At 52.4% G+C, this 22,268-nt stretch overlaps 1 protein-coding gene across 1 annotated transcript in view; it reads left to right on the forward strand.

Moving 5' to 3' along the window:
* GALNT17 (polypeptide N-acetylgalactosaminyltransferase 17) overlaps positions 1-22,268 on the forward strand; it is a 389,162-nt gene that overhangs the window by 127,258 nt on the left and 239,636 nt on the right. Inside the window, exon 2 of the mRNA XM_075528539.1 lies at positions 8,294-8,477. Coding sequence (XP_075384654.1) covers positions 8,294-8,477 — 184 coding nt within the window. The remainder of the gene's footprint in view (positions 1-8,293; positions 8,478-22,268) is intronic.

Consider the following 22,268-nt stretch of genomic DNA (forward strand, 5'->3'; position numbering starts at 1 on the left):
ATACTAGGGGGACATATATATGTATATATATATATATACATACACACACACACATTTGGTTGTGTTGTTTCAATTTGGAAAGGACTGTGAACATGTCCTTGGTCCCCAAGCCTCAGGTGCCGTGTCCACTGAAGGGAACGGGTTGTGTCCAGTGCCATGAAGCCCATTTCAGGCCCCGGAGACCCTTTGGGGATGTGTGACGCAGAACCGCCCCAGAGGGGCTTCCTTTGGCTGTGCGCTGTAATACGGAGGAGTGAAGAGATCCGTCGTGGAACATGTGACGGCCAGAACGCGCCCTCCGGGGAGGGCGGCGAGGATGCCTTGCGAGTATTTGGGGCATGTGATCTGAAGGGACAGGTCCCTGGTAGAGAGTCAGTGGGGAGAAGAGATAGAGAGGAAGGGCCCCCAGGAGCGGGATGGGTCACACAGAGGCTCCAACATGACAGGGATGGTGTCGGGGGCTCCGTGCTGGGCAGGATTCTGTTTGTTGTATGTAGGGGACCCGCTACACCTAGCAGCAGCAGCCATGGTCACAGGAAGAGATAGCCAGGTCTTTCTTCCGCTGTGGGACCGTGGGTACCGCCAGGGCTGCTTTGTGGTGCTTGGAAAAGCCCTCTCCCTAAATGTCTGCTTTCATTATCATCTGTCGGTCGGTTTGGGTCCAGACTGGCCACATGTCGTTGAGTTGCCTCTGATCCCTTGGACTGTTAGTTTCTTTCTCTCTGTCTCTGTCTCCCTCCCTCACCTTTCCTCTCTCCGCTGCCTTCCCACCCTCACCCTCTGGGGTTCCTTCTTTCCGTTTGGGTTCTTCTAAAGCCATAGCCGTTTTCTGGCCACTTGCCGGCGGTTTTATGTCCTCACGCAGTCAGGGCTGTGACAGTTCCATCAGTGATGCCCGCTGATTTCCTCCATGCTGGATGGTTACCTCTGGTGTCTTGGAATGAATGGTCAGCAGTGAGTTCTTCAGCAGGGCTGAGCCCCCTGAGATGTTCTCTGTGATCAGGCTTGGCGGGTATGCATTGAGAAAGGTTCGTGTCTGCAAAGACCCCTTAGGGGAAGGTAAGTTAGAAAGCCTGGGTGCAACATAATAGGAGCGCTTTAAAAAAATACTAATAAATCATTTTATTGGGGACTCTTATGGCTCTGATAACAATCCATCCATCCATTGTGTCACGCACATTTGTACATGGGTTGCCATCATCATTTCCAAAACATCTTTCTACTTGAGCCCTTATCCTCCAATAATAAAAACAAATTAGTATATAAAAAAGAGGAGTTGATCTCAAGGCGCCTTTTCATAAATGGTGGCTCTTCCCCCAGGACACATCTCCCTGTGAAACTCTTGCTTCATCGCGTGGCCTCTCGGTAGCTGTCGTCCTTCGGTGTCTTCAAGTCGTTTCTGACCCACCGGAACCCCGTGTATAGCAGAAAGCACCGCCCTGCCCTGCGCCCCCTCGCGGTTGGTCTGATGGTTGAGCCCACTGTGGCACCCTCCTTGGCACTCCACCTCGTCAAGGACCTTCCTTTTCGGCGACCCCTCTACTTTACCAAGCACTCCCTTTTCCAGGGAATGGCCTCTCCTGACAACATGCCCAATGTAGGTGAGGCAGAGTGTTGTAATCCTTGCCTCTAAGGAGCATCTGGCTGCACTTCTTCCAGGACGGAGCTGTGTGTCCCTCTGTCTGCCGCGGTCCTCTTCACCAGCGCAGTCCTTCAGAGGCACCTGCTCTTCTAAGCCACCTCCTTCAGCGCCAGCATTCACCTGCATAGGAGGCGATGGAAGGTCCCATGGTTCAGGTCCGGCGCACCTGAGTCCTCAGACTGGCATCCTTGCCTGTCACCACTTCCAAGAGGTCTTGTGCAGCAGATCGACCGAATGCGGTGCCTCGTTTGATGTGTTGACTGCTGCTTTCCTGAGCATTGACTGGGCTATGCTATTCCTTTACGAAAGCAGTGTTTCCATCTCGCTGGGCACCCCTCCACCCCCTGCAAGAATTCCCTGCTCTTTGATTGCCACCACGTCAGAAAGGCGGTTTGGGCACCCCGAGGGCATTCCATCCCGTACCTCTGCTGTGTCCGTTGAGATTGGGAAACAGAAGGAAGGCTGAAGGGACTAGGTCGGGGCTGTCGGGTGGAGGTTTCCCAATGAAATTCTCCTAGGACAGCCTCTGCCACCCTGATGCAGTGAGCAGGTGCACCGTCCTGATGGCACGGCATTCCTGGCTTCTCTTTTTTCTCAGCCATGCAGTTTCCTGTTTTCTTAAACCTTTCTTCCTAATAAGTTCACATGTCCTTCCAGAAAGATCTATCAAGCATGCCCCTTGGGGATCCCCAGTCTCTCTAACCTGTGGTGCTGGCCCTCCCTCTGCCTTGAAGTTCCCTGGCCCTGCGGCTCCCCTGTAGATGCCGCTGTTCGGGTCGGAGCTTTGCCTTGAGACGGAGACAAGTATCTCATGGACAAGAACGTGTGTGTCTGCAGCCGCCCACTGCTCGGAGAGACACGTTCACACACGTTTGTTCCCTTTAAACGGGAGCCCGGGTGGAACGCATGTTTCACTTCCCCGCGAGTGTGGGATTTAAACGTGTACATTCAGGCGCCATCGTCTCCAGATGGTTCTGGAAGTGCCCAGGTTCCAGGTTCTCTAAGAAAATGTGCTCCTGGTCCTGCGTGTGCACTGAGTCCAACAGGACAAGACTTTCCGAATGGTCACCTTTGACCCCGCCGCCACGCCGTCGTTCCCCAGTCATCCCCGCCCAGTAGGACGTGGTCGACCTGCCCTGTGGGCTTCCTGTGAGAGCAGAAAGGCTCATCTGTGAAGGTTTTCAACATTTTAAAAATTGTAAATTAGGTGTGTGTGTGTGTGTGTGTATGTGTGTGTGTTTCCATTTCAGATCGTCAACGTAGCATTCCACAGCCCAGGCCTACGATCAAACATTCCCATGGTCCAGCCCACCGCCCACCAACACCTCCCTCATCGACCACCCTCCTCCATTCACCCCAGTCAGCTCCTGTCAACTGTCCAGCCCCGCTCTTGCCTGCCCCCACCCCAGTCTCCAAAGTCTGTCCCTTCACCGTGAGAGTCCTTCTCTCTCTCGCTCCCTTTTTATGAAAAGCCTCATCTTTGGGCTGCGGAGTGACTGGCATGTTTGAACGACAGACTTTGGGGTTAGCAGCCCAACCTGTAATCCACCAGCTCTGATACCCAAGTTTAGCTCCAAACCCACGTGTCAGTTCCGGTGCTAGGGTAATATGTCTTCTCTACTCTGGGCTGATTCAGGGACTATGTCTCGATTCTCTCACTGTGCTTGGGCTTGGGCTTTTTAAAACTATCAACAATGCAGCATTTCTCCCTTCAAGAGTTCCCACTCTGCAGAAGTCCCAGCTTCAACGCTAGGTCCCCCAGAGAATCCGGGTCTTTTGCCCAGTGTCCACTGGAGCTCTGAATCCCCTGGATCTTGTCCCAGAGCCCCCTCCCGTCTCAGCCCTCATGCCCAGCCAGCCCCATCCTCAGCTCCGAGTTTAATTGACCTCCGGGGTTTCCCCTTCTTCCTTACCAGCTCAGCAATCCATGTAAAGTGTTTCCGAAAGCACTTCATTCAGCATTTCCGCGAGTTTTTACTGGAAAATGCCCACGTGGTTTCAGCCCTCCATCTTCTGGAAACAGAATTCGCTGTCACGATTGGCTGTTGTTATAACAGCTTGATTGGGATCTTTTTCAGACGCCATAAAGTCCGGCCATTGAAAACATGCTGTCGGTGTTTTTCAGTTTCACTAAGGAGTATGCAGGCGTCATCATAGTTGGGTTCCAGAACATTTCCATCACCCCCCAGAGAGAATAAAATCCCCATTTCCCGCCAACGCTGTACCCTCCCCCTTTGGCCAACACTTAGCCACTTTCTCGCTGGATTTGCCTCTTTTTTTCCCTCTCATCACCCCGAAGTGGAATCGTCTCTCTCCCCCGGAGTGTCTGCTGAGTTTGAGCCAACAACCTGGAGGTGAGACGCCCAACCCTTAGCCCACGACTGTCTTGGTACTTACGGAGGTCGTTGTGAGGGTGTTAGATGTCCTCCAGTTGGGTCCGACTCCTGGCAGTCATGAACACACACTGACACGTGGCCCAGTCCTGCGCCATCCTCCCAAGGCTACGTCTGAGCCCACTGTGGCCTGCTTTATGTCAGTCCATGTCACTCAGGGTCTTCCTCCCCTTCACCGAGCCTGATGTCCGTCCCCAGAGACTGGTCTCTCCCGATACCGTGCCCTGAGTGTGTGAGACAGCCTCACTAACCTGGCTTCTGAGCATCATCCTGGCTGTAATTCTTCTGACTCAGTTTCATGATTAAGAGAGGAGAGATTGAAATTCCCAAGCAGTTCATTTTGCTTGGACCCACAGTCGATGCTCATGAAAGCAGCCGTCGAGAAATCACACAGTGTACCGCGTTGAGCAAATGCGATGCTGAAGACCTTGAACGTGCCGAAGAGAAAGGAGCCAGGTGTGCCCCGATCCGAGCCGCGGTGTCTCCAATTGCCTCCTATGCGTGTGGAAGTGAAGGCTGGACAACGACCAGGCCAGATCCCAGAAGCAGTGATGCATTTGAATCGCGATCCTTGACGGAAGCATCTGCATTGCGGTGTTTGAGACAACACTTGAAAACGCCATCAATCACCAGAAGAACAGACCTGTCTCTCGAAGGAAGTGCAGCCAGAACTCTCCTTGGAAGCGAGATTGGGAAGATTTCCTTTTGTGTGTTATTCATGGCGTAGGTAACATGCGGCAGTCCTTTGTTGTCTTTGCCGATCGCATCCCGTTGTGTGGCTGTTTCATGCTCCCCATGTATGTGATGGACAACAGCGCTTCTGGGTTACGATGCTCTGAGCATGTGGCACATGTTTTCCTTTCTTTAAAAAAAATCATTTTATTGGGGCTCGTACAACTCTTACCACAATCCATCCATCCATCCATTGGGTCAAGCACATTTGTACATTTGTTGCCATCATCATTCTCAACACATTTGCTTTCTACTTGAGCCCTTGATATCAGTTCCTCATTTTCCCCTCCCTCCCCAATAGTCCCTCCCTCATGAACCCTTGATAACTCATAAATTATTATTTTGTCATATTCTTGTACTGTCCGACATCTCCCTTCACCCACTTTTCTGTTGTCCGTCCCCAGAGAGAAGGTTATATGTAGATCCTTGTAATCGGTTTCCCCTTTCTACCCCACCTCCCTCCACCATCCTGGTATCACCACTTTCAGCATTGGTCCTGAAAGGATCATCTGCCCTGGATTCCCTGTTTCCAGTTCTTATCTGTACGAGTGTACATCCTCTGGTCTAGCCAGTCTAGGTAGAATTGGGATCATGATAGTGGGGGTGGGTGGGTGGAAGTATTTAGGAACTAGAGGAAAGTTGTATATTTCATTGTTGATACCCTGCACCCTGACTGGCTCGTCTTCTCCCCGCGACCCTTCTGTAAGGGGATGTCCAGTTGCCTACAGAGGGGCTTTGGGTCTCCACTCTGCACTCCCCCTCATGTACAATGATAAGATTGTTTGTTCTTTGATGCCTGATACCTCATCCCGTCGACACCTGGTGCTCACACAGGCTGGTGCAACACACGTTTTTCTTTGGACATGAGCCTCTTGGATGTGCTCGGGAGCCTCACCAAGTTCATGGAAAAACAGAATTTTCCCAGCAGCTCTTTGCAGCCTTTCGGGCTTCAGGGTGACTAGCTGCTAACCTAAAGGGCAGGCCTTTGAACCCACCAGCCCCTCTGTGGGTGAAAGACGAGGCTGCATGGCCCTGAGGCCTTAAGAGCCTCAGCAGCCCTTTGGAGCAGCTCCACTCTGCCCTTTGGGGTCACTACCCATCGGAGGTGACCCGGTCGGTGGCTGTGGAACTTCCCGAGGGTCGAGTACCATTTTTTACATCCTCTCTGTAGACGTTGTACCATCCATGGTGTCGGACCAAGCGGAGGGAGGCGTTGGGTCTTGTGAGCCTGGAGAAGGTGGTGAGGGGTTTTTCCTTATGCACCACTATGCCAGGAGAGAATCAAGCCGGGGCCCTAGGGGGGCATGTAGGGGTGACCTACGGGTCCTTTAGTGGGGGCTTGAATTGGGGTGATTTCAGGAAGGAAACAGCTTTCAAGTGCCTGAAGGGCATGGTGGACCTTGAAAATAATTCTCCCACCCAACAACGACGTTTGGTTGAGACCCGACTCCAAGCTGTTTGCTCAACCTCAGTGTCTGAGCTTGATATTGCAGCGAGTGGATTTCTGCATTCGGTGAAGCAGGAGAGGGAATTGGAGTCTGGCCATGACATGGTGGGGAGCTGCCCTGGGCCCACAGCAGACATCTTGGCCTTCCACTATCCTGGGGACGCCTTTCTGTGGACACTGACTGACCTGGTGATGCTCCCAGGAGATGGGGCTGGGCAGTCGGGGTGGAGACTCCCTTCTGTGTGGGAGACCCCGTTTGCACTCCTGGCCAGTGCACCGCCTCCTGGGCAGCCCCACCTGCCTGTCATCGCTATAATGCTGGACAGATTTCAGCTGGGCTTCTAGACTGCGGTGGGTTGGGAGGAAAGGCCTCGGAATCTCCTTCTGGAAACCTTACGGATCTCGATGGTCCAAGTCGTTGTGTGTGGAGCCGCCGTGATTCAGGGACAGCTCAATAACAGCGGCCAGCAGGCTGCTGCCCCACCGGGAAAGCCAAGCGAGCTGTGGCTATTTATGGCCTATGTTCTTCCGGTCAGGGTTAATGTGAAACTGTGATGGGCAGCGCGTCCTGTGCGTGTGTGAGAGAGAGACAGGAAGAGTAAGTGTGTGCGTGTGTGTACGAAGCAGGAAGAGTAAGTGGGTATGTGTGACAGGAAGTGTGTGTGTGTGTGTGCACGCACGTGCGCGCTCTGTAACTGGGGCACTTGAAATCATGCCATGAGGGAGTGAGAGCCCTTAACACAAAAGTTTTCTGGCCAAGTCGTAAAGCCTCCCATAACTCTGGGATTTAAAAATGGCCCATCAAGCTGTTTATTGTATAATGGAACAATAGGTATAAAACTGCCACCTTCCTGGGAGCTTGCAATTGCTCAGCGAGGCTTGTTCCAGAGGCGGGCCCGTTCTACGGGGCACAGTGGAGCACCCTTATGGGTTGTTGGGTTTTTTTTGCTCGGTGATTTATTCGCACACATCTTCTGATTTCCTTCTGCCATTTAGATGAAATTTAACTAAAGCCACGAGGCAGAGAGCTGGGTCAAACTGCTACCCACTTTAAGCTCGGGGTAGAATACATCTGCGTCTGGTTCTTGGTGCCACGGAGACCAGGGGTGCCTTCTGTTTGGCCGGGCCCTGGTACTTCTCGTTCTGATTCTGTGTTGGAGCCCGGCTCGATCGTCCGCACCGCGTGTCAAGCTTGCTGTGGCTCTCACACAGAAAGGAAGAGAGGGTTTGAACCAGAGCCCTGGCCTCACTGCTGTTGGGTCCATTTCGACTCAGGGAGACCCAGGAGGACGGAGCAGGAGGAGAATGTGCATGTTGGCAGGAGCGACTTCATCTTTCTCTCTGGGGCCACTGGTGGGTTTGAATCGTGGATCTGCCTTTTGGTTCGCGGCCCGGCGCTTATGTCACCGCATCACCAGGGCTCCTGTGAATAAGAGCCCCAATCTGCCCCACGTCTCGTGTTCTGCTTGGTCCATATTCCTCCCAATTTAGTGGTTATGTGCTAGGCTACTAACTGGAAGGTCAGCAGTTCGAAACCACCAGCTGCACTGCGGGAGAAAGATGAGGCTGTCTGCTCCCGGAAAGAGTTGCCGTCTCAGAAACCCACAGGGGCAGCTCTACCCGGCCCTGTCGGGTCCCTGTCAATTAGAATCGACTCAATGGCAGTGAGTTTGATTTGGTTTTGCTTAGATGGCATCCTGGGGTATCTCAACAGTTCAATGTGCTTGCCTCTTGTGTTAACCCAGAGGTGAAGAGTTCAGATTCACCCAGAGTTGCCTCGGAAGAAAGGTCTGGCCATTGGCTCCTGAACCCCACTTCCCCAGCGCAGTTCTCCTCCTACCCCTGGTGGGGTGCTGGCATCAGAATGGACTCAAAGGTACCCTAGGAGCTAGAATTCTCTTGGACAGACTTCTATCCCACCTAGTTACTGGGTAACCACACCCACCCCAGAACTACCTGCGACCTTGGCCATCCTCCCTGCAGACCTGTTCTCAGAATCTAGTCCCACTGTGGCCAGAGTCAAAGGTTTCTTCTCCTCATAACCCCGCCCCTGTTGTTTGTTTGTTTGTTTCCCTGTAGGCTTATCCAAATCGCTGGGGCTCATCGAGGGCTATGGTGGGCGTGGAAAAGGGGGTCTTCCTGCTACCCTCTCCCCGGCTGAAGAAGGAAAAGCTAAGGGACCGCATGAGAAGTATGGTTACAATTCCTACCTCAGTGAGAAGATTTCACTGGATCGCTCCATTCCAGACTATCGCCCGACCAAGTAAGTCTCGCTTCCTTCAGTCCTTCCGAAAGTGCTCGCTCTGCCGAGTGCTGTCGGTCACGACGTGCGCGCTCACGACAGACACATCGGGGTTTGAATCGAAGGCATCCAGGAACGCTGAGAGCGTGCCTCCATGCAGCACATTGTAAATCACGAGGAGAATTAGAGAGGGCCCCCCTGGAGCTCATGATCTCCAGCTGCCAACTGGTCAAAGCTTTAGCATATGGCCTTTGAGTCGATGGATTGTACACATGGTGGGCCTATCCTCTATTGATCGCATGCTTTGTCCTCCCCATTTACCATTCTGTCTCCATCACTTTGCTGATGTTAGTCAATGATCACCATCATTTCCCTGGCTGGCAGGAGAGGTTATTCCCACTTTGTCACCACTGTAAATAACACTCGGCGGAACGTGGTCCCACTCAAACCCTCATGCGCATTGATTTGATATTTATTTTCTTAATCCACTCTTCCAGAAATCTCATCGATCACAGGCTAGGGAGGGTTCTGGAAGTTCTCAATGATCCATCATGCTGTAATGTGTTCCTCCTGAAAGTTGCTACTGATTTCTACTGATTGCTCTTAACGTGTGTGTGTGTGTGTGTGTGTGTTTTCCATGGAACATTTTCAGATTTCATTAATCCTGACCATTCCCTCAGGATGGGGAATGCAGGCTCCTTTCCGCTTTTCGTTATAAGTTGCACCTTGAAAAATAGCCTCCCACTCCCGTCTTTGTGTGTATGATTGGAAGCGTACATTTTTAATCCGAGATTACAGGAAGGGGCTATTTTGGGGAGCTCTTGCCCCAGGCTGCAATATTTTCCTTCAGGAAGCTTTTCCCGGTTTCTTTTTCACCCGGGAATGTTTCTAGATCTTCACCAGCCTCAGCATGCTGCTTTTAAGGCTCTTGGCACGTCATCATTGGTCCCATTTAGACGTATTTCTTGGATTGAAGTTCCTCCCTTGTTAAAGGTTTGAATCCATCTTGCTTGGCTTCGGAAACACTTTGCTCTTCTGCACTTGGAGATGTGAGGATGGTTGGATTTTCTTTTTAGGAAACATGAGAGAAGGGGTCTGTTGGGATATCAAGATGCTGGAAGAGAACGCTTCCCTTTTTAGCTGGGTGGCACCTTGCTTCCCAAATAGATTTTGCTGTTACATTGGAAGTCTCTCTCTCTCTCTCTCTCTCTCTCTCTCTCTCTCTCTCTCTCTCTCTCTCTCTCTCTCTCTCTCTCTCTCTGCTATTTAGAGGATGCCCTTGTTTGGAGGGGATTATTCGCTCGTTTTTTTCCAAATGGATTTGGTATCAATCAGTTAAGTATCCTGGTGGCTGGAGGAAAAGAGATTCCAGATAAAGAAAATTATCTTTAAATGGATTTAAAATTGCAGCATTAGCAGAGAGATCTGTTACATTTCCCTCTCTGCCTAATAAGCATACATTCATTTTGAATCACCAGGGAAATATACATCACCCCTGGTGGAAGCTATTTTGTGTTCCCGGACCTTGGCTCTTGAAAACATCTGGCTGTTTTCATCTGCTGGGGCGCGCTGATGAGCTGGTCTTATTTGGACGGCAAATAAACAGAGCCATGTTCTTTGCAATCCTGAGAGAATGAAACTGTTTCCAATGTGGAGGTGGCTGGCCATGGGTCAATTGAAGAGGCAGTGGGAGTCGATGCCGCCAGCTCTTGGTGATTCCCGGAGACCGCAGAAGGACATACGACCCAATCGTGCCCTGTCCGTGGATGTGGTCACTGTGTGCCTTTTGAGGAATTCTTCCGCCGTAGCAAAGAGTTCTGGTGGCGTAGTGAGTTCTGAGTTGGATTGCTAACTATATGGTCAGCAGTTCAAACCCACCAGCCCCTCACTGGAAGAAGGAGGTAGCTTTCTGCTCCCATAAAGATTTATAGCCTCACGGAACCACAGGAGCAGTTCGGCCCTACCTTTTCGGGTCACTAGGAGTCGGAATTGAATTGATGGAAGTTATTTGGTTTGGTTTGGGTCCGACATCAGGAGCTTACCTTTGAGCATTGTATCCATGCTGAGTCGAATCCAACTCCTGCCAGTGGAGTGGATGACACAGTGGCTATGCCTTGGGCTGTTAACTGCAAGGTCAGCGGTTCAAAGCCAACAGTCCTTCCACGGGAGAAAGATGGGCCCTCTACTCCCATGAAGAGTCTTAGAAATGCACAGTGGCCTTCCTATCTTATCCTGTGGGGTGTGTTGAGTCAGCAGCGACTTGATGACATTGAGTGGCATTTCTGAGATGGTCAATCTTCAAAGCAGCTGTCTGGCGTCGTCTTTCTCCCAAGGAGTGGCTGCTGGGTTTGAACTGCCCATCTTGAAGGGAAGCAGCCCGAATGCCTGATTCACAGCACCCTCTGAGCAGCATACCCTATCAGACAGTATGATGAGATCTCTAAATCTTCCACTGAGTGATTTCCAGCCGTCCATCTCCAGGCCCTTGTTCTTAGTCTGCCTCAGTTTGGCGCTCTGCTGGAACCTGTCTATCACGGGGGACCCTGCTGCTAATTAGAGTACTGGTGGCATGGCTTCCAGGGCCATGGTCACACACAGCCCCCACAGGATGACAAATCGGCAGATGGGGGTGGGAAGAATTATCAGTGAGCACCTTATGGTGCACCAGGGAGTCCTGTGGAGTCGTGGTTATCCCCTCAGGTGCTAACTGTAAGGTCAGCAGTTCGAAACCACTAGTCACTCCTTGGAGGAAAGACAAGGCTTCCGACTCCCATGTAGAGGTACAGTCTTGGCAACTCACAGGCAGTTCTAACCTGTCTTCTCGGGTCGTTTCAGTCCACAGGGGAGCCCAGGTGGCATCGTGGTTAGTTTTAAGGCTGCTAACTGTGTAAAGTGCACGGCCAGCAGTCTGAGGTCACCAGCCACTGCACAGGGAGAAGACAGGCTTTCTGTGGTCATAAAGAATTCCTGTCTCAGGAACCCACAGGGGCAGTTCTATCCCACCCGGTCAGGTTGCGATGAGCCAGAACGGACTCAATGGCGGTGAGTGGGTGAAGGGTGAGTTGGCATGGACTTGATGGCACTGCGTTTAGGTTCTTCTTTTGGTTATGGCTACGGTGTTCCAGGTGGACTTCCCAAGACTGAAGCTAAAATGCTGGGTAAGACCCTTGCTTCTTGCTCTTTTGGGGAGTGGACAGATGTCCACCCGGAGTACTTCTGCACTGAGTGGTCCAGGTGCTGGGGTCAGGCATCAGAAGATGCCTGAGCTGAATCTGAGGGCTCCCCAGGTGTTATAAGACTGAGGTGGGAAGAGGGCCAGGTATGGGCCAGGCAGGGGGCCATACTGAGTGGAGTTGGCCCAGGGCGGGCCGCAGAGTACAGCAACTGCAGACTGGAGGCTGGTGGCTTGAGCACACTGTCGCTCTCTGGTCTCTCCTGGGACTCCTCTCAAAAGGAGCAGAGAGGAGGGGAGCGTTCAACAGCCTGCCAGCCCGGGGACGATGGGAAGAGAATGAGGGGCTTGTGCTGCCATCGGGAGGAAGGTGACCCTGTCCTCTTCTGTGAGGTGAGGATGGGCGGTGGGGGAGGAGGGTGTAGCCCAGCCGCACCTCGGAACCCCAGCTGCTTCTGGCTTTGGAGGAATGGGGGACTGGCCAGGAAGTGGATTTGAGCAGGGTGGCTACCGCCATTTGCCCAGAATCTTTCTCTCACTCACCACAGCCTGTGGCCACTCTCTCCTACCTGGCTGCAGAACCCCAAACCCAAACTCACTGCCCTCCAGGCGCTTCTGACTCACAGCGACCCTGTAGGACAGGGTAGAACTGCCCCTGTGGGTTTCCGAGACTGTTACTCTGTATGGGAGTAGAAAGCCTCATCTTTCTCCGGCGGAGTAAGTGGTGGATTCGATCTTCTGACTTTGTGGTTAGTGACCCTGCCTAGAGCCATGACACCCCCGAGCTATCTACCCAGCAGATTAGAGGAGGGGTTTTCCCCTGGAGTGGGTGAACAAGAGGGGCTCTGGGCCTTCCATTTGTAAGTTGTTGCCTCAGGAAGGGGTTACAGCTGGGTAGGAAATGAGGACAGGCCTTTTCCTTATTGTCCTTCACCTGGGAGCCCTGATGGCGTTGTGATGACGGGTTGGGATGTTAACTGAAAGGTCAGCAGTTTGAAACCACCAGCGACTCCTCAGGAGAAGGACAAAGCTTTCAACTCGCAGAAAGAGTGACCAGGCTGCCAAGCGCACAGGGGCAGTTCTACCCTGTCCTGTAGGGTCACTGGGAGTTGGCATCCACTCCACGGCGGTGAATGAAGGGTAATGAGATGGTACTGAAGGGTGAGGGCTCCCCAACTATATGTCTGGGCTCTGCTCCTTAAGGTGTGGCTGATTAAGGTAAGCTTAGTTAGGCAACCACCTTAACTAAGGTAAGAGGAAGGTAAGCTCCTTAAGCTCCAGCCAGCTCTTAAATAAGGCAGGAGAGCCAAGTGGCCTAGATAACTCCAGAGAGCCTCTGTTCAAAAAGACCATCACCACCCACAGAAAGGCATTTGCAGGGAACAGATGACCGATTTAGTGAGTTAATGGGAGACAGAGCACTCATGAAACAGGAACATTGTGCCACGTTAAAGTCATTATCAGGGAATTAAAAGGGATCTTGGAAGCCAAAAATCACATATAGCGCTGATAAATACTGCAATAATCGGTCTGAAGAAAACCCTGTGGAATCTTCTAGAAAACAGAGGACTCACTGCCATGGAGTCGATTCCAAGGCAGAGCGACCCTACGGACAGAGCGGCCCTGCCCTTGGGAGACCTCTTTATGAAGGTAGGGAGTCCCGGGTTTCTCCCTCCCTCGGAGCGGCTGGTGGTCAGCTGGCAGCCCTGCGGGTGAGCTGCCCGGTGCAGCCCAACCATCATGCCACCAGGAAAGGGAGAAAGGGGGGTGGGGGGGGAGAAGAGATAAACATTTAGAAGAATGAAATCAGCCCACTATGTTCAACATTAAGCACACGAATCAGGAAGGCTACCAGAAAGAACAGAGGGAGCAGAGGGGCAAATCATTCCACAGACGATTCAGGAGACCTTGCCAGCATCATCGGGCGGCGGAAGAGAGGAGCGTCTTTGACGAGATGGAGGGATGCAGGAGGCGCCAACATCAGTCATGGCGAGGCTGGCGCAGGACCGGGCAGTGTCTGGTTATGCTGTGCGCATGGTCGCTGTGGTTTGTAATACCCACTGGGCCCCCCAGTACCAACAGTAACCCTCTAGGACGGCAGTTCTCAACCTTCTTCATGCCGCGACCCTTCCATCCAGTTCTTCCTGTGGCAGTGACCCCCAACCACGTTACTTCATCAGTCATTTTGCTACTGTGATGAATCGGGCGACCCCTGTGAAAGGGTCGTTCGGCCCACTAAGGGGTCGCACCCCACAGGTTGAGAACCGCAGCTTTAGGCCATGGTCCAGGGAAACAAGAGGCGGACACGGTACGAATGAGGCTGCTGTGGAGGCACGAACCCGTGACTCCAACGGGAGGGTGTAACAGCAGATCGCAGGAAGATCGTGAAGGACATTCCAGACTAGGGGCCCGAAAACTGGCCAAACGAGGCTCCCTCTGTAAGTACATGAGGCTCGGAAGTAAAATTGGCAAGTTCTCAACTGTATTACTCAGATTCTGGTGACTTCAAAATATATGCATGGCCCTCTAATAATTTCTAAAGTGTTGTGAGGGACACGAGGGGCTCTTCCGTCTCAAAAGTTTGCCAACCGCTGGTCTCCCGTCCATAGGTTTCCAGTTCTGGCCCACTGTACCCTTTTGAGGAAAAGCAACAAAATGAATTCAGTGCCCCTCTTCCCTCCGACCATTAAAATTTTTGTACTAGAGCACGCAGTTCAGGATTGAGCGCAGGCATCTGCTTTTACTCACTACCCCCTGCCACCACCTCCCCTGGATCGTTCTAGCACCTTTCAGGGGTGGGTGTCGCCCGCTTTGGGAAGCACTGTTGTAGGGTAACTTTTCAGGGTGGCAGGTGTGTCACAGGGAACCCACCCTGGAAAAGCCAGATGTCCGTGTCCCCAGGAGAGATGACTGCAAAGGAAGGGAGACCATATTGTTGCCAGACCTGAGGTTTTAATTCTTTATTTGGTCTGTGCAGACTCTTTTTTAAAAGAGTGTTTGGAGCTGGCTTAGGGAGAGACACAGAAAACGAGCAAATGAAAAGGCGGAACAATTAGTAGCCACGGGCGGGGAGGGGGGGAGAGGGGGAGAGAAAGCACTTCAAAAATAAAGCCAACAAGAAAGCGCTTCCAAAAGGACTCGCAGCATCACTATTGCGCGGATGGGCTGTGAAGGGTGAACCCTGCCAGTGGAGCAACCAGATAGTGCTTTGCCCACGCATTACACTCAGACTGTATTGGAGGAGGGAGGGGGAGAAATGTGCCCGTGAGGTCCGGTCCTAACCCACTGCCCCCAAGTCCCTTCTGACTCATGGGGACCCCAGGAGATAGAGAGGAGCTGTCTCTATGGCTTTTGGAGACCTTACATTTTGATAGCCACGGCTTCCTCTTCAGGCGCAGGAAGCCAATAGTAACATCGAACATCTAAAATTCAAGAAAGACCCCCAAATCATTGTGATTTAGAAACCCAGGGATGATTGCAGGGACAAGGTCAGTTTGTGTGTGGCAGTTATATTATCTGTCACCTTGAGCAAAGAAAGGGATGGCGGTTAGCCTGTCAATCAGCTCACAAGGTAACACCCACCAGGAGGATTCTGGGAACTTCCTCTTTTTCTCCTGGGAAGAGGACCACACTCTCCCTCTCTGCTCAACATTCCTGTTGACAAGCCACATGGAGCCACACTGATGGCAGCCAAAGCCCTGGAGCTGGAGCAACCAAGTGGAGACCCACGCCAGCGCCAAGATGTTTCTACTGCCACTGGATCCACAAGACTTGCCACCCACTGCTTGTGATCTTCCTGCATACAGCATCCTTACATGTGCTGCGTGAGTCTGAAGAGGAATTTATAGGCTGGTATGGGACATATGGGCTAGTATCAGACTTAAGGACTTGAACTGGACTGGGCTGGGATGCTTTCTCAATATGCAATTACTCTTTGATATAAAGTTCTCTCATACACATATGAGAATTTATGAATTTGTTTCTCTAGTCAACCTGGGCAAACATATTGTATACGTTTTGATGTGAGAAAATACCTCTCCAATGAAACCTTCGAGGTAAAACCATACACAAACATTCAGGGTGGCGGAAGAAAGGGCTGGGCAGCTGGTGGCTCTGATCCCTTTTGCTTTCGTAGATTACTCTGCCATCTCTCTGAGGATGGATTTGCAGGAGTGTAAGGTGGATTTGAGAGTCCATTCATTCCCCAACTCACTGCCATCAAGTCATTTCTGACTCATCACAGCCCTTATAGGCCAGGGTCGAACTGCCTCTGTTGGTTTTGGAGACCATCACTCTTTACAGGAGTAGACAACCTTATCTTTCTCCCGAGGAGCGGCTCGTGGTTTCGAACTGCTGATCTTGCAGTTAGCAGCCTAAAGAGTAACCCACTAGGCCACCAGGGCTCCTCTGAGTTTGCCCACTGGCCCTACACGGAGGCGCCACTGTGAATTCTGAACTCTGAGACAAAAGATGAGCACATGAGTCTTGGGTAATTGCAAATTAATCCTTGCCGCCAAGGACCTAGTCTGGAGAAATAGCTTCTATGGCTTCTGAGCCCTTGAGGATATAAAGGCAGCTGGGGCCCAGGGGTTCCACTATCGGGTAAACCTTGAACTACAGCCCACAAGGTCGGCAGTTCAAACACATCAGCCCCTCTAAGGGAGAAGGAGAAGCTATCTGGGCCTGTCAAGCTCTTGTCTCAGGGCACCGTGAGCCAGAGTCAACACCTTTGGGGAAAGTCACTGTAGTTGGCCATGTCGATTCTGACTCTAGCGACCCCATGGGACAGAGCAAAACTCCCCTGTAGGTCTCTGTGAGTGTTAACTCTTGAAAAGAGTAGAAATCCTTGTTCTTCTCCCATGGGGCCACTGGCGGTTTCAAACTGCTGCCCTGCAGTAGCCGCTACCACGCGCCCGGACTTTGCACTCCCATCTCGTCGGTCCCTGACTCAGGGAAGTTCCCCAGGGAACCTTGGTGACTCAGGGCTGTTGTGCACTGATTGCCAGGCCTCTCCTCCTCCGTCCATCAGGCTAGGAGCTCTGCTGAAGCCCTTTCAGCATCATAGCCATAAACCAGCCTGCACCACCAGCTGGGTGGAGGCGGGGCAGGAGGTGCACTGATTGTCAGTTGAACCCGGGACACCCCCCTATACCCCACCTCCCATCTTTCCTGTCCTGTTTCTCCCAGGAGCAAATATCCCCATGAGCAGGATCATTCTTGTTAAACCCCCCCCCCCCCAGGGCTTTAGAATTAGAATATGTAAGTTGGTTGATTTTGCTGCCTTTTGAAACAAAGAACCCTAAGTTGCTTTAATTCTCAAGGTTGTGTTACGGTAATGTTGCTCTTGAGAATATTGCGGCTCTTGTAAGTCCGAATGGAGTTCTCAGTAGGGGTGGGATTACACATTCATTTGTCACATGCCATGCAAAGGGATTCTAGATTGGTGTTTTCCTTTTTAATTATGTGTCCCCCCACCTTTCTTTTTCTTCCAGCAGACAGGTACTTTAAATTTGTATGACTCCCAAACTGTCAATCTTTCCACTTTCATTTCCTCCATTGCTTCAGAGCCGAGAGAGCCGCCATCTCTGAGAACACTTATAAATATTCCATTCTGTTTGCCTGCTTCCCTGTGACTCCTTCAGAGTCTCTCCCTACCCTCCCACCCCCCAGCCACCTGGAGTTTATTTGGGCAAACAATGCTAGAGCATTTCCATTGTTTCAGTGTCTGCCCACCAGGCCCCCTCCAACAAGGTTGAGTGGCCACTGCCCCTCTCTGATTTGGAGTTGTTCCTGTGTTAAATTACACTGTTGTGGAAGACTGTTGAAAGTCCCCCCCCCCCTACTCCTCCTCCCCTCCCATGCTGCCAAAAGAGCAAACAGGCAAGCCCATCCTGGAAGCAGGACAGCCAAAGTACCCCACAGAAGCAAGGATGGTGACACCTCTGTCTCGCCTGCTCTGGACAGGTTGTCAGGAGAGACCAGTCCCTGGAGAAGGACATCACGCTTGGTAAGACGGGGGGGGGGGGGGAGGGGGGCGGGCAGCGAAACCGAGGAAGGGCCTCTACACGATGAATGGACACTGCGGCTGCGAGGACAGGCTCAGACATAAGAGCAATTGTGAGGATGGCGTGGGACCCGGCGTTGCTTCCTGCTGCTGTGCCTGAGGTCGCTATGGTCACCACCGGCTCGATGGCACCGAACAACAAGCGTGTGACATTTCGTGTTTTTGAATATAGGTTGGCTTCATTTCTAGACTCTAGTGTTGGAAATGCACAGGGGCAGTTCCACCCAGCCCTGTAGGATGGCCACACGGTGAGTCCCGTCCACTTGATGGCGGTCAGTGTGCTTTGGGGAGGCCCCCTGCGCCTCCGGTCTTTATTTAACTTCCTCCTACCTTCTGCCTGCCTGTCTGTGCTTCTTCCCTGGTTCTATCCTCGCTCCCTTTCTTCTGGACTCCCCTCTTCTCCCACTCTCCTTTCTTCCCTTTCTCCAGCCCTTTCGCTCTGTTTCCTTCTAACTTCTTCCCTCCCTCCTTCCCCGTTGGACTGAAGTTTCCAGAAATGCCCGGCCCAGGGCTGAAGAGGCAAAGTTGAGGAATCAAGTAGTTCTGACCCCTTGGAAGGACACAGTGGATGGACAGGTTCTGTCCTCTGGTTTATTTCCCGGGGCTTCAGAAAGTGGAGGCACGAGGGCTGCAGGCAGGCGAGGGAGAGAGCAGGAAGGAGACGTGGAAACACCCCCTGCTGTTCTAGGGACCAGCATGGCCTTCCTCCAGCGAGTTCTGGGTGGAAGGAGGGTGGGGGAAGAAGCCGCTGGCTTGTGAGGGGTCTCCGAGCAGTGGTGTTTCAGGGTGGGCACTGGATTGCAGTGAGTGAGCCGCCGGAGAAGGATTTGGCGCAGGGTGGGACCGTCGCACGGGCTTCTTTTGAACTAAGCATACCTGTGGCTGAGATAGCTGATGGTGTACTGGTTACACATTTTGTGTCTACCCGTAAGGTCAGCAGTTTGAAACCATCAGGAGCTCCTCCAGAGAACGATGAGGCTTTCTACTCCTGGAAAGAGTTAGCACCTACAGAGATACAGTCTTCCCCCGCCTGCCCCCCATAGGGTGGCTAAGAGTTGGCATCGACTGGGAGTGAATTTGGTTTTTTGTTTGTTTGACTGGTGGCAGGGATGTGGAGGGTGGCTTGGGGGAGATGGAGGCGTGGCAGCAGGACGGCTGAACACAAGACTCACTCACCTGGCATTTATTGAGCGCCGGCTATGTGCAAGGCATTGCCCAATAAAGAGGAGAGGGAGACTTTTCATAAAACTCACCGCTCTTGAGTCGATGCTGACTGTCCGCCCCTCCAGGACAGGGTAGAACTGCCCCCCTGTGAGTTTCTAAGACTGTGTAACTGTTCAGGGGAGTAGAAAGCCCTGTCTTTCTCCCAAAGAGCGGCTGGTGGTTTTGAACCGCTGGTCTTGTGCTTAGCAGCGCAACACATAACCACTATGCCACCAGGTCTCCCCTTTCACACTGTTATTGTAGACTACTTTGAATGAACGCTGTGGATGCTGTTGGATAGGCGTTGGGCTGCCAGCCACTGGGAGGGTTGGATCAAATCCATCAGCCGCTGTGCAGGGGAACGATGAGGCTGGCTACTCCCGTAAAGAGTTACAGCCCGGAAACCCCAGGTAGGGTCGCTGTGGGTCCAGAATGACTCAGGGACACCGTGCATTTTGCTTTCCAGGAGGCCTGGTGGTGCAGTGGTCAGGGCCTGGCTGCTGACCGTAAAGGTCTGTGTTGGAGGTTGTCTGCGCCCGTAAACATGGCCGGGATCCCCGGGACTGCACTCAGCCTGGCAGCCTCTCTGTGCCACGCCCCTGTTGCTGTGGGCTGTGCCCGTGAGCAGTTCGTGGGGAAAGAAAAGGGAGTGACATACCTTGAATGTTTTCCCACCCACTCTTTGTAGCCCCTTGTGGCTGTGCGTGCTACTTTAGAGTTTATGAGCTGTTACAGGGTGTGGTTCTGGCAGGTTTCTCATACAAGAATCCTCCTCATTTTTTCCCCCTGGATTTCTCCTGTGAGTTTTGGAGTCTGGAGATGGGTAGACCGTGAGTTCCCCACTCGTGCAAACGAATGATGAAGGTTTCCTCGCTTTGTGGCGTTTCTCTGAGTTGCTTCTTTGCATCTTTTCGCTCTGCGTGAAGACATCAAGGGAGACCTCCGTGTCCTCCTGTCCCTTACGAAAAGAAGCCACGCCAACTGACTGCCGATGCTTCCGTCCGGACTCATATCAGCCCTCTAGGACAGGGTCAAACTGCCCCTGTGGGCTTTCTGAGACGGTTCATGCCTTTCCAGAGTTGGACGCGCCCTCCATCCCGTGGAGCAGTTGGTGGTTTGGAACCGCAGACCTTGCAGCCCAACCTGAAACGCATCACCTCACACCACCGGGACGCACTGCTCTTGATGGTGCAGCATCTTGTGGTTGGCTGGCCCAGTGGTCTTAGCGTGCGGGGAGGGGGACTCGGAGCCCAGGCTGAGACCTTGGGCACATTTTACACCGAGCCTCGGGCCTGCGGCGCGACAACAGTGATTTACGGGCAGTTTCTACCGTTATCATCTCCGCGTTCTCCTCTGGCCTTCTGCTCATAAATCCAGGTGTCAGCTCCCTGGGCTTCCATTCCGTTCCGCTGAGAGAGGCTGCCTCCCAGATGCCCTGGAACCCGTCTCTTAGGAGTCCAGGAGCTTCAGCTTGTACGCGGGTGTCGTGGGGTGTCTGAAGACCCCCTGTGTCGCATCCATCTGGCAGAGGGGCTCTTGGACCCGGAGGTCTTAGGTCATCCAGGTCCAGGGAGTGTTTTCAGTGGGGTTGATGACTAAACCTGGTAGCAGCTGAGACGACTCAGTGGGAGTTTGTGACCAGAGGTGTCATTCAGAGATACCAGTGGTCCTCGAGGAGCCCTGGTGGTGGAGTTAGTCACACGTTGGGCTGCTAATGGGAAGGGTCAGCAGTTCGAATCCACCAGCCGCTCCTTGGGAGAAAGAGGAGGATGTCTGCATCCGTAAAGCGTTGAGATCTTGGAAACTCACAGGGGCAGTTCTAGCCTGTCCAGTAGGGTCGCCAGGAGTCAACCCTGACTCGAGGGCAGTGAGTTTGGGTTTGGTGGGCATAGTCTCTGAGTGCTGCTCCGGCAGAGATACGGGAAGTGGGTGACTGCATGAAGGTGCATTTATTATTCCGATAGTTTGGTGTATGAACAGAACAAAGCCGAATCACTGCTGTCCAGTCCATTCTGACCCTTAGCGACCCTAGCACCGCTAGAACGGGCCCTGTGGGTTTCAAAGACGCTGCATCTTGATGGGAGCAAAAACCTCATCTTTCTCCCGAGGAGCAGTGGGTGGGTTCAAACTGCTGAACTTACCCCTTAACCCACGGCCCCACCAGGGCTCCTGAAACTCCCTGCCACCCAGTCCATTCCAATGCCTATCAAACCTGGACAGGGTGTCCGAGGCTGCTGGTCTTCACAGGAGCAGGCAGCCTCATCTTTCGCCCCCAGAGCAGCTGGTGGGTTTGAACCATTGACCTTGCAGTTAACAACCCAATGTATACCGGACGGTGCCATCAGGGCCCCTACACATTCACTGCCATTAAGTGAATTCCAACTCTGAGCAACTGTCTTGGATAAATAGCACTGCTCCTGTCTATTTCTGAGACTGTAAATCTTTACAGGAACAGAAAGCCTCCTCTTTCTCCCTTGGGGTAGCTGGTAGTTTTGAACCACCGACCTTGTGGTTATGAGCCCAATGTACAACCCATGACACCGCCAGGACTCATTCCTACATGTTAAGGACCCACACTTGAATCCACAGCACCCTAGACTTGGGCCTCCCAGGCGACACACACGGCTAATATGCCGGGCTGCAAAACTGAGCAGGCAGAGGCTCCAGTCCCTTCACTGTTTCTTCTCCTGAGAAGCGTCTGCTCCACACCCTTCAGCTGTCCCCCTCCTCCTTGGATGGGTTGTTTTTGCTGTTCAGTGATTTCTAGATTTTGGATAGGAATCCCATCTCAGATGTCTGCTTCTCAGATACGATGGGGGAGGTGGGGAAGGGGCTTTTAAAAAGATGGTGGGGAAAATGGAATTGAAAAATGATGGATATTTCCTCTGGACTGGATGGGATGCTGGGTAATCCCACTTCATCAGGAAGACACACATGGAATCCATGTGGGGCACCCCTATCCCCCCACCAGGCTGGCTGGTATACCAGAAAGACGAAGAACAACATAATACGGGTTTATTACCCTGTGGCTGGGCCCACGACACAGTGATTGTACTGAATGCAACAGAATCGCAGGCTTAACAATGGTTACCATGGTGAATGTCAGGTTTAGAGATCTGCTCCCTAATGCGATAAGAAACATTAACGCTCAGCACCCCCTTCCCATCTTGATGAGTAATGACTGAAACACACACACCAATGAAGACTTGGGCTTGGAGCCCCACCCCTAGAGATTCTGGTTTCTCTGCCCTGGGGTACAGTCTAGACATCCCAAGTCTTACGAGCCCCCCAGGTGATTCCAATGGGCAGTCGGGGTGAGATTGAGGACCCCTGGACTAAGCCTTTCAGATAAGTGGGCAACTGGATGCCTTGG

Source organism: Tenrec ecaudatus, chromosome 12 (genome assembly GCF_050624435.1).
Source record: "Tenrec ecaudatus isolate mTenEca1 chromosome 12, mTenEca1.hap1, whole genome shotgun sequence".
In the NCBI taxonomy this organism is placed as follows: Eukaryota; Metazoa; Chordata; class Mammalia; order Afrosoricida; family Tenrecidae; genus Tenrec; species Tenrec ecaudatus.